Raw genomic sequence first — 11,551 nt, forward strand, 5'->3', positions numbered from 1 at the left:
AATACATTGTGCAGCAATTGCCAAACCTAACCTAAAATTTTCTTTGCGTAGGTCCCTTAAGCTGATCGACGCCACTAGCATTAAATCGAATGTTCAAGATTATATGGTCGGCGATAAGTCAAACCGAACCACGGGACAAAACTCTGATTTCGAGAAAAACGCGTTCAAAGTTGGATGCTCTCTGTAGTTTATAGTTATCAATCGTTCGAAATCATTTCATATCTCTGGCTATTTGCAATACAGCAAAGTTTCGGTAATTGGTGGTTCGTTAATTGGGCGGTTCGTTAATTGGGTGTTCGCTAATTGGGCTATGTGACAACTTGAATGTCAAAATTGTATGGAATTTTCGAGTTTAGAAATTTCTAACAACTGTCAGTCGGCCCAATTAGCGAATCAGCTAGAGTGCAGTCGTGGCCCAATTAACGAATTCAGGCTGTATTTATGTAATCTGATTAGAGTGAAATGTAGCTTAGGTAATCCTTGTTCGTTTGTTGTCATTAACGCATTTTTTTTAAATCTTGCGACTTGGTCCGGTCTGATTTAACACCGGCCATATGAGTGAGTCACCATACGATCCGGACAGAATTTTCCCTGAATCCGGCAGTTTTGGGAAAATCGAGAGTTTTCCTCAATATTGGCGATATATGCAACACTTAGGCCACTTGTACGAAGACTCTGGTTTAAGGAATTTACCAAACATGAAATTTTCCTAAAAGTTGGCGCAGTGGTAGGTGAACATTCGCTCGTACTCAGAATTTTCCCTGAACCCGGCAGTTCTGGGAAAATCGAGAGTTTTCCCCTAGTTTTATGTCTATGTGAATTACCCTGCAACTCCGATGCCGTTAATTTTTCCAGCGTTTTTCGTTTGCAGCTTGCTTGCAAGTTTCTCGCGCATAACTTGCATGCAAACTACTCGCACATTTAACCGCGAAGGTTATTTCGGTGTGGAACAATGGAGTATCGTGTTCGTATGAAAAAAACGTATATTACATGGTTTTTGTAAGGAGTTCCATACAGATGGCTTTGGGAACTTATTTTATATATGTCTGTCGGTATAGTAAGCATTTTTACTCAAAAACTGCTTTCAATTGTTCAAAATTATCAAACTGCTCTAAACGAGTGCTTAGTTGTGCAACAATTGGCAATTTACCTTATAGATTTTTCAAAAATCAGAGTCAATTTTCAGTTGAAGGGCTCTAATTTGGCACGTGATTGAAACACAATTGTGAGCATACGGGCTGCTCGAGTCAAAAATACTGATAAATACTAGATACTGATTATTACTAATACTCACGTAATAGTTCTAGCACCACCACCATATGTGCTTACATGGGGTGCATGACCTTGTGCGCTAGAATACTGTTGTCCATCTGGAGGATTTGTTGCCTGCTGAGGAGAGTTGGGGTCCATATGGGTTTGGGCTTGTTGATGACCGGTTTGTTGACCATGGCTTGCTGTATTCCATGTTCTGTTAATATCGCATGAATATGGGAAATAAATAGTTTCAACAAACAGTTTTTTTTGTAAAAAAAAATCTACACTCAAAAAAATCGACACGTCGCATCCACGTGAAAAATCATGTAAAATTCTGTACAGCAACTTACGTGAACTTCATGTACTAGTTAATGGGAAAATTGATAAAATTTACCGGGATTGCACGTAAACTGGTTAGTATGAGTGCGAGTTACCAACAATTCACGTGAATGCTACATGAAAAGTGTGATGGATGAGAATTATCTATGTTTTCACGTAAACTTTACGTGCTGATTTTTTTGAGTGTACACATCTTTATAACAGAAGGTGACTAGGGTATATCTACCAATAGTGGACCCTCTCCCTATAGTGGACCCTCGGACCTCTTATTTCTGAGGATAAATAACAAAGAACAGGAAGAATTAAACATATCACACATTTTAGTCCATAACATTTAGTTGCATTCGTTTACTTAAGCCATAATTTGGACATTTTCAACAAACGCGGGTCCATTATAAGGTTACCAACGCAAAAAATCTCACCATTAGTGGACCCCTTTCATAAGAAATGATTTGATGTTAAAAGTAAAAATGTCCAGTTTCATCTTCTTTGCCCTCTCTGCATATGCTTCATTTTTTTTTGGCAGTATAATTTCCTTTCGCCTTACGTGGATCCCCCTAACATTCAAATTAATTGTGATATTTTTGTATGGACCGTGGATTTTGGAAAAACTCCTACCTCCCCCCTAAGCGGCCCACGTGGCATGAGGAAGGACCCTTTACTTGTCCAAAGATAAAATAACTTGGCAATTGGAATAATGAAGAAAAATCAAAACAAAAAGCTGTGCTCCAAATGAGTGTGAGGTGTGCAATAATAAGATTTAAAGGTTATTTCGGTGTGTTTGTTCGTATGAAAACAACGTATATTACATGGTTTTTGTAAGGAGTTCCATACAGATGGCTTTGGGAACTAATTTTATATCAGTCTGTCGGTATAGTAAGCATTTTTATTTAAAAAACTGCTTTTAATTGTTCAAAATTATCAAACTGCTCTAAACGAGCGCTTAGTTGAGCAACAATTGGCAATTCACCCAATAGATTTTTCAAAAACCAGAGTCAATTTTCAGTTGAATGGAGAACAGGGAATGGAAATCAGTTGAGAAATAAACGAAATATAGCAATTTACTTGAAATCAGTATCGACAACGTCTAACTCTAATTTGGCACATGATTGAAACACAATTGTGAGCATACGGGTTGCTCGAGTCAAAAATACTGATAAATACTAGATACTGATTATTACTAATACTCACGTAGTAGTTCTAGCACCACCACCATATGTGCTTACAAGGGGTGCGTGACCTTGTGCGCTAGAATACCGTTGTCTATCTGGAGGATTCCTTGCCTGCTGAGGAGAGCTGGGGTCCATTTGGGTTTGGGTTTGTTGATGACCGGTTTGTTGATCACCGCTTGCTGTATTCCATGTTCTGTTAATATCGTATGAATATGAGAAATAAATAGTTTCAACAAACAGTTCTTTTTGTAAAAAAAATCTACACATCTTTATAACAGAAATTGACTAGGGTATATCTACCAATAGTGGACCCTCTCCCTATAGTGGACTCTCGAATACAATTTCAGTGTTTAATCGTTTGTACCTCTTATTTCTGAGGATAAGTAACAACGAACAGGAAGAATTAAACATATCACACATTTTAGTTCATAACGTTTAGTTGCATTCGTTTACTTTAGCCATAATTTGGACTTTTTCAACAAACGAGGGTCCATTATAAGGTTACCAACGCAAAAAATCTCACCATTAGTGGACCCCTTTCATAAGAAATGATTTGATGTTAAAAGTAAAAATGTCCATTTTCATCTCCTTTGCCCGCTCTGCATATGTTTCATTCTTTTTTTTTGGTGGTATTATTTACTATCCCCTTACGTGGATCTCCCTAACATCCAAATTAATTATGATATTTTTGTATGGACCGCGGACATTGGAAAAACTCCTGCCTCCCCCCCTAGGCTGTCCACGTGGCATGAGGAAGGACCCTTTACTTGTTCATAGATAAAATAACTTGGCAATTGGAATAATGAAGAAAAATCAAAACAAAAGGCTGTGCACCAAATGGGTGTGAGGTGTACAATAATAAGATTTGAAGGTTATTTCGGTGTGGAACAATAGAGTGTTTTGTTCGTATGAAAACAACGTATGGTTTTTGTAATGAGTTCCATACAGATGGCTTTGAGAACTAATTTTATATTAGTCTGTCGGTACAGTAAGCATTTTTACTTAAAAAACTGCTTTCAATTGTTCAAAATTATCAAACTGCTCTAAACGAGCGCTTAGTTGAGCAACAATTGGCAATTCACCCAATAGATTTTTCAAAAACCAGAGTCAATTTTCAGTTGAATGGAGAACAGGGAATGGAAATCAGTTGAGAAATAAACGAAATATAGCAATTTACTTGAAATCAGTATCGACAACGTCTAACTCTAATTTGGCACATGATTGAAACACAATTGTGAGCATACGGGTTGCTCGAGTCAAAAATACTGATAAATACTAGATACTGATTATTACTAATACTCACGTAATAGTTCTAGCACCACCACCATATGTGCTTACAAGGGGTGCGTGACCTTGTGCGCTAGAATACCGTTGGATTGTATAACATTTCGCCGAATACCATTTCGCGGAAAACCAATTCGCGGATGACCATAACGCGGAATATACTGTTTCGCGGGAAACCATTTCGCGGAAAACATTTTCGCGGAAAGTACCATTTCGCGGAAAACATTTTTGCGGAAAGTACTATTTCGCGGAAAAAATTTTCGCCGAAAGTACTATTTGGCAGAGAACCACCGCTCATTCAGTTTGGAAGCCGCAAAACGCGGCTTCGCCGCTTTGTATTCAACGAAAGTTAAATTGATGCGAGGACTAGGGAAAACTAACTAGAGGTCAGTAGACCTAGGAAAACGAATAGACCTAAACAGATGTGATCTCTGCAGGGGGGCTGCCCCCCCGCAGTGGCCGGCGCTTCCGACGGCGGGTCACCGGCGAACACTCGCCGTTGCCTGCGGCCGGCTCGCCCTGAATCATCTAGGAAACGTTTGCTACTAACATGGTTTTCCGCGAAACAATATTTTCCGCCAAATGGTTTTCCGCGAATTGTTTCTTTCCGCCAAACGGTTTTCCGCGGAATAGTCCTTTCCGCGAAAGGGTTTTCGGCGTTTTGGTACCTTCCGCGAAATAGTACTTTCCGCGAAAATGTTTTCCGCGAAATGGTATTCCGCGAAACGGTACTCCGCGATATGGTCTTCGGCGAAATGTTATACAACCCAATCTCAATCGGTAAGAGACATCCATTCATGAACAAAGTTTTCGGAAATTCTTGGATAAAATTTCAAATTGAAATCACCTAATATGCTAGCGTCACCACCACTATAGTTTCCCAACTAAATGATTCTTTTGATTTCCACACTGACAACCTTTGGCTCCTCTGGCGCTAGGACTATAAGCGTTATGCTAACGCCAGAAGCTAGCTGTTGTAAGTTTAGTGTAGAATTTTATGCGCCTTCAGCAACATCATCACTATAGTTTCCCAACTAATTTGACAACTAAGTTTTATCCAAATGGGGACCTTTCGCTTGGAAGTCTGTTCTCTGTGGTGTTAGCATTTGAATTGAGATTTCCATCATTGGCCAGTTGATAATGTGCAAAATGTTTAGTTTTTTTTGGCGCCAGTATCTACCAAAGCGGATTCGTGACGTGACGAGCACCTTGATTGGATCTATAGAGCATTTCATGGTGACATCATTTTGCCGTCAATTGACACCACTTGGTGGTTTGTTTACATGTTTTTGTCACATCCAACGGTTTCGATTTGAGTTTTCGAGAAGGATTACTGTATCAATAGACCTTTTTATATGACAAGCGACAAGGTAACGTGCTGATAATGATATTGCGCTTTCCCGTGCTGGTACTTTGACAATCCACAGATGACCCTACGGGAAAGCAATATCAATATCAGCATTGTTGTTAGTTCGTAAAATGGTCTATTCTCGGGTAATTTTTCAAATAGAAATAGTCACAATGAGAGTTTCTCTTCGCATCTCCTCTCTTCCGCTTTTCATGGCGATACTAATGCATTGAAAAGAAAATTTTCAAAACATTTAGCTAGTTAGTGACTCTGGCAGCCAATTCATGCAAAGCCGATGTATCAAAATGCATTGGTATGCATTAGTATTAGACTATCAGACCTGCTGCCTGGGAGCTCTCAGAGAGGTCATGTAACTTGCTCTGCATATCGTTTCGGCGTTGTGCGAGCAAGACAATGTCGTCGGCTAGGTCGAGGTTATTAAGCTGCTCTATCGTCAGAGGATTCCAGGGCAATCCTCGATGTGGTCTACTGTCAATTGCTCCAACTAATATCTCATCCATAACGGTGATAAAATGCAGCCCTGTCTCACGCCAGCAGTAACCCTTATGGGGTCCGACAAGACGCCGTCGTGCAAAACCTTGCAAGAGAACACCTCGTACTGAGCCTCGATGAGATGGAGTAGCTTATCGGGAACTCCTCTACGCTTAAGTGCGCCCCAGATGTTTTCGTGGTTGAGTCGGTCGAACGCCTTTTCGAAGTCAACAAACACCAGCAGAAGAGAGTCCTGGAATTCGTTGATCTGCTCCAATATGATTCGGAGTGTAGTGATACGGTCTACACATGATCGGCTAGCATGGAATCCAGCTTGCTGCTGACGGAGAGTAGCATCGATCTTCTCCTGGATCCGGTTGAGGATCACCTTACAGAGTGCTTTGAGAGTAATACAGAGCAACGTGATGCCACGCTAGTTACCGCATTCAGTAAGGCCTCCTTTTTAGGGACTTTGACCAATATGTCCTGCTTCCAGTCTACCGGAACTGCAGTTTCCCATATATTGCTGAAAAGCTGATGCATCATCTGGGCTGACAAAGATGGATCAGCTTCGAGCATTTCGGCTGAAATACAGTCTATCTCTAACGCTCTATTGGATTTCATACTCTTGATGGCTGCTTCAATTTCATCCAGCGACGGCGCCTCCGAGTTGACGCGATTAATTCGACGAACTGTAGATGTCATACGTTGCTGGTTTTGTTGGTCGCTGACATTTGAAACTCGGAAGAGTTGTTCAAAATGTTCAGTTCATCGCTTAAGCTGTTCTGTACGGTCAGTCAGTAGCTGACCAGCTCTGTCCTTTAGCGGCATCTTTGTATTCATCCTGGCACCACTAAGGCGGCGAGAAATATCGACCAACAAATGGATATCACCATAGGCGGCGGCGGTTTCCCCCTGTTCGGCTAGGGAGTTAGCTCAGGCTCTCTTGTCCCGCCTACAAGCACGTTTTACAGCCCTCTCCAGTTCGGCGTATCGTTGACGGGCACCTGCCTTAGTCGATCTGGTTCACGCTCGCTCAATGCCGGCTTTCGCCTCTCTCCGCTCATCGATCTTCCTCCAAGTTTCATTCGAGATCCCCTCCCTCCGCCCGCTACGCGCTTTGCCGAGGGTTTCATCACTGGTTGTGATGAAGACGTACTTGATGCCGATCCATTGCTCTTCGACGGTTCCACCATGGGGAAACTCCGAGGCTCGGAATTCAAGTTGTTCGACAAAGGCTCTGTTCACCTCAGAATTCTCCAATTGGCGGACGTCGTAACGGCACCCGATTTTCTCCTCCCGTCATTGGACACCAAAAGAATTAGACTAGATAACACGCCTATTACAACGTCCTCCCGGAAATTATAAAAAAATTGATTTTTTCGACCTTGCATGCTAGAGTCACTCCTCACACAGATTCTCACACAGCACACAGCATCATATGCGGCTCTCAATTCAAATCAATGAAGAGTAGAGTGAAGAGTTGGTCCGTTGTCGACCGACCGTCCATGAAGCCGGCCTGATAAGCAAAGCCATGGGTTTATACCGTCTTTAGACATTACCCTTCTTTATCGACAGACTTCGCAGCCGGCTGTTAGAGTATAAGAAAATTACGGGGCCAGTGCAACAATCCTACTGACTCTAACTAGCAAGCACCGCCTAGCCGAGATTCGAACATAAGACGACTGGCTTGTTAGACCAGCGTCGTACCTCGAAGCTAACTGGCCGGCCTGATAACTGCTCACAAATCTATTGGCTACTGGTGAGTCCCGAGTCGATGGAAGATGACTTGGGAAAACACTTCGTTGGTGGTATTCAGGATAGTGATCGCTCGGTAGTTCTCACTATCCAGCTTATCGCCTTTTTTGTAGATAGGGCAAATAACCCCGTATTTCCTCTCCTCCGGTAGTCGTCCCGTATCCCGAATCTTAACAATCAGTTAATGCAAACAGCCAGCCAACTTGTTCGTGCCCATTTTAATAAGTTCCGCGTCAATACCAACCTTTCCCGTTGCCTTGTTGTTGTTCAGCCACTGGATAGCTTCTTTATCTTCCTTTGTCGATGGGTCTAGCACAACTCCGTTGCCTTCTATACCAGTAAGGTCACTTCCTCCACTATCATGGTCTTCCGCCTGCACGCCATTCAGGAGTTTATCGTAGTCCTGCTTCAACCTTCCGATCCCCGTACGGTCGTCAGTCAAGTATCAAGATACCTCCACAGTCAAGATCTCTGCACATTTCCGCCCGCGGCACAAAGCCTATGCGAGATTCGGTGTGTCTCTGATAAAACTGCCGTGTGTCGTGAAAGTGGTACCACTGCTCGAGTTCTTCGCACTCCTTCTACTCCTGGTGGCGCTTCTTCTCCTGCAAGTGTCGGGTTTTACTGTCTCGGCTTCTGTTTGTATCACTCCACATTCTGATGGCTACCCGTGCTGCGTTCTCATTCATCTATCAGAACGTGGTCTATTGGTGATTCCGTCTGGTTGGGTGATCTCCAGGTGTACCGATGGTGGAGGTTATGCTGGAAGGAGGTGCTACGTATGGTCATGTTCTTGGATGCGGCAAAGTTGACATTTCTAGGCCGTTTTGTTTCATTTGCGGGTTTACGCTGAACCGTCCAATCACCGGTTTTAATTTCTACTCCTGACCAAGCTGGGCAATGTAGTCCCGATGATAATCCCTATACGTATGTACCATCGTTGCTTTCCAGCAAACAACCTGCAACGCTACAATTTCGAATTTGCGGTTCTTCACTTCTTTAGAAAGCACCTGGATACTTCCGAGGTAATTTAGAGACCGACAGTTCCATGTTCCTAATTTCCAATCGTTAGTCCGTTTTTGTCGGCTGAGTCTTTGCCGATCGTTCCGATTAGAGTTATTATTATTTACGTCATTCATTGCTTTGGTTTTTAATGGCTCTGGCTTGCAAAGCCCGCTTCCAACCCCACCGTATCACTGGAGATCGGTGTATCGATGTACACCACGTTTTACCTTTGTTTAACATATTGAAATGAAAAATAAAGTTCTGACACCCTTGGGCCCATTCGGTACGATAATATTGAAAAATCCCATAAAACTACGAAAATGACCATGCTTCAACACTTGTTGTACAGTTTGGATTTATTTCTGCTTAGAACTCTAGTATTGAGGTTTGCATTGCAAGCTGTAGGGCAAATGATATGTTTTGAGTTATAGGTATGTACAAATACTCACCCATAATTTGAGTATACACTCGTGCGCGCTGCATTGTTTGGAGAATTTGATGTCTCATTAGGATAACTGGAATTGAATTTAGCTGAATGAATTACGTTGCACAAACGTTGGTGTGATTAATTACCTGATAAATGGCCCTCCATTAGTATTTGCACCGCTAGAATCTGGAGTTTCTTGGTTGTATTGGTTACGCTCAGGCGCGCTACTTTGTAGTTCATAAGAAAATACCGTACTTATCAATACACAGAAACTAAAACATCCATTAATGTATTTTTTAAATTCATTAATTTTTAGTCAATCGTTAGCATAGTTACCACACTATTTTAAAGCGGTGACGATACATTTTCTGTTATTTTTACGCATAAGAGGACAAGATATTCACTCCTAAACAGTCGTTGGATGACTGGTCAAGTAAACGTGTTTAATAATTAGTCAAGCATAAGGATGGCGCACGCATGAAATGTGAATTGTCCACTAAAACTGCTTCAAATTTTTCATACGCTGGGAACTTTCAAACGTCTTCCGCCGTTTTGTTGCTTCCACAACGGTGCAAATATATAAACTGAACGAACACAGAGCGTTGCCGTAATTTTGTGAACCAGTCGAACAGCTCTGGTAATCGCAATATTGAGGGAATCCCAGGGCAAGATCATGAACTACCACCGCGAGAATGATTAAACTTTGCTAGCATATTGCCCAGCTTGTGCTATCTCTTAAAACCCAAGAGTAAATATTACTTTTTGTTGGACTTTGAAAAGACGATTAGAGATTCGTAAATTTTTAGTTTTGAAAAATGGTTTGTTAAGAGTTAGTGCAATATTATATTATTATCAGTATTGAGACTGCGATTTGCGAATCAGTTGCGGAGTTTTGGGATTTCCCATTCTTAGGGAATGATTTGCGGCAGAAAAATGCAAATTTTAAATCCAAGACAATGCGGTTTAAAACGGTGCACTGTGTAATATTGTTTTACTATAAATAACGTTTTGCCTTTCTACTATATAAGGTCATTACAAATATTTTATAAAGTTTTTGTCCTTCCGGTGTTGGGCAACTAAAGGGGTGGAAAAAAAACAAAGAGATTTTTTTATTCGACCAAACAAAATATGCTTTTTTACTTAAAGTTTGAATATGAAAACCAAATCTATTCTTGCTTTTCATATAGACGTTATTATTTTCTTTGCGAAATCCTATGAAAGGAAAGAAAAAACTGAAAGAACTTTTTTTGTGCCCATTTTCAGAAAATCCATTGCTCGAATTTCCATTTCGGTTTCGTGTTAGAAGCGTTAACTCAACTCGTACACTCGAGTAGGCTGTAGAACCCACAACCAACTGATTTTATGAAAAAAAAAATTGACGTATATCCTACAAATTATTTTTTGCCTCCCGATTTTTCAAGCCACTTTCCAAGAGGGGGGGGGGAGACGGTGTGACAAAAACTTTAAAAAGATTTTGCAATGGCCTAAATATGTAGTATAAATATACATATAGGAATTACTCGGAAAACCGGAAACAGGTAGGGTAGATGCTCCAGTAATGGAGGTTTTATGTCGGGGAATAGTGTGTAAAGACAATTTGAACGCTCAATTTATCAGTTTCCAATTGAACTACATGCTAATATGGTGCAACATAATGTTGGCTTTAACTACATAACAAAATTATACTATTCTGCTGGTTGATATGTCTAAAATATTGATTTTCCTGACATTAGTATGTGCTCCTAAAGTAGTGGTAATGTTCCTCTAATAGTGGAAGATTTGCCTATAATAGTGGAATGTTGTTTACCGCCTTAGTAACGCTTGCAGTGAGCATGGCAACAGGCAGCATGGCAGCAGGGGAGTATGGATATGGATTAAATGCTATGGATTCTTAAGCAATTGCACTTTATTGGTCTGCTGAAAAGGAATTTATAATTTTTCGCACCAGCATCTGAAATTTTAACTGTGTATCTTAGATAAAACTGTTAACAAATATATATTTAAAAAGAGAAAATTGAAATTATCTCGAAATCAGCCAAAATTATGATATATTTCGAGTTTCCACAACTACTGGAGCATCAACCCCACTATCGCTACTACGCATTCGACTCAGTTTCAAAAACTGAGCATTTTCTGTGTGTGTGCGTATGCATGTTGTGTGTGTGTGTGTGTGTGTGTGTGTGTGTGTGTGTGTGTGTGTGTGTGTGTGTGTGTGTGTGTGTGTGTGTGTGTGTGTGTGTGTGTGTGTGTGTACGTGCGGAACGTAACTTTTCTATCGCCTATTTCTCGCTACCGATTTCAACGATCTTAGTACCAAATGAAATGCTATTAGAAAAACTTTAAGGAAGTTTTATTGTAATCAAGAATGTAGTTTAAAAGATATGCTTAAAAACCGTGTTTAGACAAGGTAATAATTATCGCCTGTTTCGCAGAGATGGCCATACTAATTTATGTGTAACTAGTCTCATTTGA

At 40.9% G+C, this 11,551-nt stretch overlaps 1 protein-coding gene across 1 annotated transcript in view; it reads right to left on the reverse strand.

The window, feature by feature from the left end:
• LOC128736151 (uncharacterized) overlaps window positions 1-9,517 on the reverse strand; it is a 42,458-nt gene extending 32,941 nt beyond the window's left edge. The window contains exons 1-5 of the mRNA XM_053830631.1: window positions 9,416-9,517; window positions 9,226-9,351; window positions 9,102-9,167; window positions 2,785-2,958; window positions 1,295-1,468 (exon numbers count right to left, since the gene is read on the reverse strand). Coding sequence (XP_053686606.1) covers window positions 1,295-1,468; window positions 2,785-2,958; window positions 9,102-9,167; window positions 9,226-9,351; window positions 9,416-9,444 — 569 coding nt within the window. The 5' untranslated portion in view covers window positions 9,445-9,517. The remainder of the gene's footprint in view (window positions 1-1,294; window positions 1,469-2,784; window positions 2,959-9,101; window positions 9,168-9,225; window positions 9,352-9,415) is intronic.
• Window positions 9,518-11,551: the final 2,034 nt, after the last annotated feature.

Source organism: Sabethes cyaneus, chromosome 2 (assembly GCF_943734655.1).
Source record: "Sabethes cyaneus chromosome 2, idSabCyanKW18_F2, whole genome shotgun sequence".
Taxonomy (NCBI): Eukaryota; Metazoa; Arthropoda; class Insecta; order Diptera; family Culicidae; genus Sabethes; species Sabethes cyaneus.